The 7,498-nt window shown below is 52.6% G+C and overlaps 1 protein-coding gene across 1 annotated transcript; it reads right to left on the reverse strand.

The window, feature by feature from the left end:
* Positions 1-729: 729 nt before the first annotated feature.
* Positions 730-7,152, reverse strand: LOC130542147 (uncharacterized). Its single transcript, XM_057304607.1, has 2 exons — positions 6,624-7,152; positions 730-3,549 (listed from the first exon to the last, which is right to left on the reverse strand). Exons 1-2 carry the CDS (start codon positions 7,136-7,138, stop codon positions 3,312-3,314), a joined length of 753 nt encoding a protein of 250 aa, XP_057160590.1. The 5' UTR covers positions 7,139-7,152; the 3' UTR covers positions 730-3,311.
* Positions 7,153-7,498: the final 346 nt, after the last annotated feature.

Consider the following 7,498-nt stretch of genomic DNA (forward strand, 5'->3'; position numbering starts at 1 on the left):
AACACTTTGAACTACAGCAAAGTTTTTAATAATTACTGAAAATAAAATAATAACTTAAGAGTCAAACAGTTCTGTGTGATAAGCTTTAATTGACATTGATAAAAAGCTATTTAGATATTAACTTCGCCACTCTTCTCATTCTCTCTTTCCTACTTGCAGCGCATGATTTTACTTTTGGTTTCGTTTTGTTAGTGTCTACTTTCTCTGGCTCATTACATCGATTTCAGCTGGCTTTATTCCTGCTGCCTCTCTCATTTCCTCCGATTTAAGAGAAAGATAAATAAGAAAGCAGTGACAAGCCATACTGCAGCTTGAGGCAAAAGGAAATGTCAGTAATACTGTTTTTTATTTAAAATTTTGATTATGTATTCATCATTAATTTTTTGGTGTTAATTTTGATTTTTTAAAATATTACACTAAAATATTTCTCCTGATTACTGAGTTTCTTTGGCACCCTCTTTACTCTTATGCACAAAGCAAATACCTCATTCACCTCACCCTAGTCCCAGCCCTGCACGAAAAAGGGGAGGAGATCAGAAAGCTGGAAGTATTCTTTCTTTTTTTTTTTTTTAATTTAAATTTTAGGTACTTAACATCTAGTGCAATGTTGGTTTCTGGAGTAGAATTCAGTGATTTATCACTTACGTACAACACCCAAGTGCCCTCCTTAATACCCAACCCCCATCTAGCCCATCCACCCCCCCACACCTCCCTCCATCACCCCTCAGTTTGTTGTTAAGAGTCTCTTAGGGCTTGTTTCCCTCTGTCCTTTTTTTCTTACGTCCATCTGTTTTCTGCCTTAAATTTCACATATGCATGAGATCATGTGGTATTTGTCTTTCCTGACTGACTTCTTTCACTTAGCACAACCCACTCTAACTGTATCCACGTCATTGCGAATGGCAAGGTTTTTTTGATGGCTGAGTAATATTCCAGTGTGTGTGTGTGTGTGTGTGTGTGTGTGTGTGTGTGTGTGTGTATAATATGTATAATATATAACATATATAATATATTATATATAATATATATATACCACATCTAGAAGTATTCCTACTAGAGGTGATGGAAGGGAAGCAACCACAAAGGGTATATGTACACGTGACCCTAACTTAATTCTTCTACTGACATGAAGAAACCTACGTGTTACCCTCCCACCGTCTATCTTGCCAAAGGGAAAAAAAAAGGAGGAAGAGAATAAAACTGACTGGAATGCCTTTACCACACATCCCCTTTCTGGAGAAATTACTCTGACATCCCTGGATTGGGTGTCATGCCTGAATGTCACAACGAACTGTCGGGATGGAAAAGGCTGGAAAGCGGCCCCGCGCTGGTGGCTCGTTGGGTTTCCAAACTCGGATTTGGGGGACAGGATAGAAACCGTGGAGGCAGACCAAGCTGAAATATGAGCCGAGATGAAGGGAAACCTTGTAGAATGATGTCCGGGTAAAACCGCCTCCTTCCAATCCTGAGGCCAGCCGCTGACAACTTCCTCCTTCAGAGGGCACCGTGAGCCCGTCGGGTCTACGCGGACCAGGCTGGCCTAACCTGGAATCTTTTTAAACAAGGGACCCAGCCTTTCATTCCACAATTAGAGATAAGGCCCCGAGAGCAAAGAGGAAATGTCGAACACGAGACACCATGAGTGGATATGCTTTGTAGACTGTAAATGAGTGTGATCCGTTTAAAAGGCGCTACTGTCATTGACGTAAGCCACGTGGAATGCCAGTGACTAATAACAGCTATTTTCTTTGTACACTTCAGCCCAGCCAGATTCAGAGCTCTGTGGGACCCAGTCAGGTTCCAAGGGGGCACTCGAGGCAGTGAATCTTTCCGTTTCTGACCGCTTGCCACCTTCCTCCAGGCTCAGCGACGGAAACCTCAGCTCTACCATGGGGTGGCGGCGGGTGGAGAAGGAAAGCGGAGAGGAGAAAACAACTTGAAACGTGTGTTCTTGCTAAGACCGTGAAGACTGACTTTCCGAGAGAAACCGCTTGGCACTAGTGCCCACAACCTTGGTGAAACGAGCTCCACCTGTTGGATTCACCGTGGCTCGGGCTAGCTCACAGGTGAACAAAATTTCGTGAGATCCTGACTCTGTTTTCCAGCACAGCTACAGAACATCTCTATGTCTCAGTGTCCTTACCTGTAAAGTGAGTATAGTCACAGTCACTCCTCCACGGTGTTGCCTCCAAGATGGAATGAGTCCATAGATATCATATGCCTGGCACAGGGCCAGGTACGCAGTTCGTGCTCATAACTGTCAGCCATCATTAGCAATCAGGCTCGCCGCTTTGGAATAGCAGCTGAGTACTAATTTTCATAATTGGGTTACAAAAATCTTTAAATCCTCAAACGCTTATTAGCCCCAGCCCTACTCATCAGAGATGCCGTCCTCTCCCCTCTGATAATCCTTCCCACCTCCCTCCAGCATCTTCTGGGCCACCAGGCTGAGGATATGAGCAACTCAAAGGAGCAAATATGAAAATCCAAGCGAAAGAGAGAAAGACTACCTTCAATGCTTGCTCATTTTCTCAAGACCTAACCAGGTGAGAGGTGCAGCTCGGATTGGTCATCATGGCCATGAGTGACGGGTGTGTCTGGGTGTCTATTCTACCTCCATTTCAGGAGGCGTTACAGGTCTGAGGTTGTTGAGTGTCCAGTGCTAATAAATGTCACACCCTGAAGCTTCAGAGGAGGAAAACAGCTGTCCCAGACCATGGCCTGCACTGCTAATCACGGCTGGCTGCCTGGGCCGGTGAGTCAAGCAAGAGCGGAAGGGAGGGAAGAGGAGAACCATGGGGACTGATCACCATGGGGGGACATCCCTTGTCCTGCCTCGATCATTGTAAAGAGGGGCTTCACTTGCTTTCCTAACATCCTCCGGCGGGAAGGCTTTGTCCTGTGGAAAGGCCACCAGGCTCTATTGCCTGGACTGTCTCCAGTTTCTTGTCAGGTACCCACTCGTCCCTCTGCCGCTGGGAGATGTGTTGCGCCCACCTCCTGCCCAATGGAGTGGAGAAGCAATGGGAATTCCAGGAATTCTAATACCAGTTAGAGTTCATCGTGTCTCCTGCTGACTGAAAGTGACAGGTGTGGTAGCAAGAGCCCAAGGACAAGACTCCCAAGATGCCCCATTCTCTCCTTGTGGCCTTCACTTAACCTCTCTAGACTCCAGTTTCTTCATCTATAAATGCAGATAATAAGTTGTTGGAAGAAACTAGCCATAATTTTGTCATCTCTAAAGTCCAACAAAAATGGAAGGTGTTACGTTGTGATTCTTGTCACAGCTCCAGGAGTTGAGGGAAGGTCACTCAACAAAACTCTTGTCTGGTCCAGTCTGGCACCTCAAGGCCAGCCTCCGCCGGCCGGTGACAGACCCAGCAGCTTTCTGGGTCCTGTCCTAGCATTGCATCATTTGGGGTGGAGCAGGGTGAGGCTGAGCGAGCAGAATCCAAAAACAGCTTCCAGACTTTTACTGCCAGGAGAACGTAGAGCCGTGCGTGGGGTTTCGGAGAGACAAGTTGGTACGTGGCTTTGATCTTTATCAGGCTAAAAAGTTTCACACAAAATACAAAAAGGGCAGATTTGTGAGTGTGTGAAGGGGGTGGGTGAGAGAGAGAGAGTTCCCAACACTGTCACTAGCAAAGAATGATTTCCAAATTCCTGTCCCAGCCTTGTGAAACCTTCTTGGTCGAGATAAAAGAGTTCCTAAGACAATCGGAGAAATACTCCCACTACCAGATTTCCAGATGCCTTCCTGTGCTCTAAGGGACAGGAGGCCTTTGTATCTACCCACATTCCCACCACCGCCTGCCTCCACCCAGCGCAGCAGAAAGAAAAGTGGAAAGAGCACATCACTCCATATAGGCTCCAGGCCTGATTATAAACCAGGCAGCTCAAGCCGGATTTCCCTTTATTGAAGGCCAGCCCCGCTCGTCTTCATGTAGTTCTGAGTCTTCTAACATTTACTCAACCTGCTGGGTGCAGGAATTGCAACAAATAAAACCTGTGCCTGTCCAAATGCCCACTGCTGCGGCCCCCACGAGTCCTGTGCCCACGCCTTCACCACCCCCTCCTCCTGGGCCACTGACCATAGCTTGGTTTCCCACACACGGGACCTGGGTGTTGGATGGTGGGAACACTGACCTACTGCCCTGAACACCAAAATGGGTCCCCCTGCCAGACCCACTTAACCATTTGCTGCCAGAGCGTGGAGCTGAGGCTAAGTTTACAGGAAACTTGCATTTGGTCAGCAAATGAGCTGATCTTGCCTCCAAGCGACTTGCAGAAACTGCCTACAATTCTCATAGCAACAGTCCAAGCGTCCGATCGATCAGAGGTGGATTTCTTTTTGTCATTTCAACGGACAGTTAACATTCACCAAACTCAGTCACCACCATAGTCGGATGACCAACATATCTGCTTCCAGAGCAGAGTTTCTTTTAATTGGGCCTTCCTGATGAATCTGTATTTTTAACTGACATATAATGGGTACTAATCTAACTGCTGTGGGTGTTTTAAATAAATCCTTATTTTGCATTTTGAATTCTCCTCCTGATGCACTTTAAATGGAAATGTATCAAGTAAATGGACATTAATATTTTTCAATGACCATCATAATCCCTGGAGAGTGGGCAGCTGTTGTTGGCGCAAAACTCCAGCAGAAGTAAGTGGGCAAGAAATAATTCGGCAGCTCCTCTTGGCCTACGATGTTGCCTGGGCAAGAGCGACCAGATTCGCGTGCAGAAAGCAGGGCCCTCTCAAGGCGCCCACGGGCGGTGTGTCCTCCCTAAAGGGCTCTTAGCCTGCGCTGCTTTCCCAGGATGAGCTCAGCGAGGCCTCCTCCTGCGTCCCCGGTGCCTGAGGCTCCGCAAAGCCTCCTCCAGGAAAGACGAGGGACTTCCCCTCGGCTCTGTAAAAGCCCTGGGGACAGCCCGTGCAGGCGCGGGCGGGAGTCTGGGCCTGTGCTACTGAAGGGTGCGGATCGCGAGGCGGGCAGCCCGTACCCGGGCCCTTTCCAAGCGACTCCCGGCGCCCGCCCGTCCGCGAGCCTGCGGCGGAGGAAGGCCTAGTCCCCCTGCGCGCAGCCTGCGCGGTGCTGGACGCCCAGGCGTCTCGCCGACCGCCGGCTCTCAGCTTTTTGGGCGCGTGGTGAGAAAGCGCAGCGAATTGCACCAGCCCACGACCCCCCACCTCAGCCTCGGACCCCGGGAGGGCGCGCTGGGGCCCTGAGCAGCTGACCCTCGGAACTGGCGTCCTTCACCGCCGCGCGCGGCAGGCAGCTCCGGTGCAGAGGGAAGAGCCCTCGGGGAAGTAGCAGGCCGGCGGAGTAGCGGGGCACAGGGACCCCAACATGGAAAGGGCACCGGGTAGGCCAGACCGGAGCGTCCCGGCCGCAGTGGAGCCCCTAGGGCTGCTTGCCTGGGTGCAGCGGGGCCGAGGCCTCGTGCGACCCGCAGGCCTCACCCCGGGCCGGGGCGCCGCAGGTGCCTTGGGATCAAAGACGGGGTGAATCCCACCCCCTCCAGGGCCCACTCTCTGTGCCGAGCTCCTCAGATGATTGCTTTAGGAACAGGAGGTTTGGAACGAATAGAGGCGGGGTCCCGCGGTGGCGGTCCCCTGACAGAGGGGACACGAGGCGGCCAGGGAGGCAGGCGACCGATGAAAATCCAAAGGGCGTCAGCTCGAATCTCTCCGAGGGTGATTTTAACTCGCGGAGAGGCGCAGCATATGGTTTCCATGTTGGGCGGCGGATACAAAGAACTGCTTGGAGCCGAGGGAATCTCTTGACACCGAAACCCAGCAATCCCGATTTAGGGGGGCCTGAGTGGCAGCGGGCTGGATTTTTGGTTGAGTTGCAATTAAAAGGAGATAATTACGAGCCTCTCAGCTTATTAATATTTATAGCGGGGAGCGACATGACTTCGCTCCCCGGGGGAGGACTTTACAGGCCCAGGAGCTGAGCCCCGATGTCTCCGAACCTGGGGCTTCACCAGTGACCGGGGAGGAGAAAGCTTAGTGGGTAAAATGGGAATCGTCCGCCTTTAGTGTTTCCGCTCATTACGTGATTGGTGCAAGTCAGGCCAGGATGCGGACGCGTCCTGCGGGAACCGCGGTCGGTGCGCCCCGAAGGCGGCTGAGCCGGGCCGAGCACCTCGCAGCGTTTCGGAAGCCCCGTTATTGTCTCTTTATTAATTACCCAAACATTGCCTTCCTGCAATATGTTTCTAGCTCCCGGGACAGACGGCGTGTTAGGAAATGTTCCAATAATTAGGACTCGGGGTAGATGTCGTTTATGCTCCCTTCTCCCCTTTGAGAGCCTGCAGGGCAGGGGCCGGGGGTTACATGTGGCCCTCGCTTCGGAGAGGTTCTGCAAAAGCGCGCACGTCGGACCTCCAACTTTCTGCGTGCGAGGGTCCCAGCAGGCTCCAAGGGCGTCGGCGAAGCCCGGGACCGGTGGGAGGAGCTCTCAGCGCCGGGCGTCTCTCCCCGGGTGGGGGCCGCGCGGGAGCGGCGGGGAAGGAGGGGCCGCGCGGGCCCGTCCCGTAGCGGCCTCCACCGGGGGCCGCGCACCCGACCTCGGGGTCCCCGCGGCCTCCTCCCGGCCCCCCGGCACCGCTTACCGAGTGTTTTCACGTCTATACGCCGTTGTCTGATTCCTGCTTTCCCGCACCGGTGCTGGGGGCGGGGGAAACGGGTGGAAGCGCGTCCCTCCGCCCCGGGGGTGGGGGCGGCTGCGGAGCTGGAGGATTCTCGCGTCATAAACGCTGGGTTCCACGGGGGCGCCGCTGCGGTTCCCATGGCAACGCGGCGCCTCGAGGCAGCCCGCCAGTCCGGGCGGCGGGAGGCTGCGCTGCGAATGGAGCTCTTCGCTGTGGCCGCGGCGGCAGCCAGCCTCTTCCTCCTCCTGGTCTTCCTCATCTTCATCTCGGTCTACGTCGGCTCGGGGCCTCTCCACCAGCCTCTGTCCCAGAACTGTTAACTGAAGGGAGAGGAGTTTGTCGTCGCCCGGCGTGTCCCCGATGGGGCTGTGCGCCTCCAAGAAGGATTCTGCTCCATCCCGTGGGTACCCTGCCTCCGGCACCCAGGCCCAGATGTGGCGACACCAGACATCGCCCCACGGTTGTGCTCGGCCCATCCGAGCCGCTGCGAGGGCTGGTTGGCACTGACACCAATCAACGAGGAGGAGGGACTCCCTGTTTATGAAAAGGGGGCTCGACAGGTTTTAATTATGATGATTATGGATTATAGCATAAAGGCATATTTAACAAAGAGAGTTGGCGTTGTAAGCGAGTTTTCTTTGCACCTCTCTCTCTACACACACTCGCACCTGAGAAGAACACGTTTTCGTCAAGCACAAAATGATTTTTTCCTCTTTATCCGTATAAAGAACGTGTGCCACTCAGATGGTGGAGGGAAACCGCGCGGAACGGTGCACTAGATAATTCACCATGAGGAATATGTTGCCTCAAAAATGAAAGCTGTATTGTTTATTCAG

The sequence above is a fragment of the Ursus arctos genome, unplaced genomic scaffold (assembly GCF_023065955.2).
Source record: "Ursus arctos isolate Adak ecotype North America unplaced genomic scaffold, UrsArc2.0 scaffold_30, whole genome shotgun sequence".
In the NCBI taxonomy this organism is placed as follows: Eukaryota; Metazoa; Chordata; class Mammalia; order Carnivora; family Ursidae; genus Ursus; species Ursus arctos.

Excerpts from the sequence above, each read along its gene's own strand:
- LOC130542147 (XM_057304607.1), bottom strand. The coding sequence starts at position 7,138 with ATGGGCCGAGCACAACCGTGGGGCGATGTCTGGTGTCGCCACATCTGG. Across the intron at positions 3,550-6,623 it reads TATAGACGTGAAAACACTCG|CCTGATAAAGATCAAAGCCA; the intron begins GTAAGCGGTGCC and ends GAAACTTTTTAG.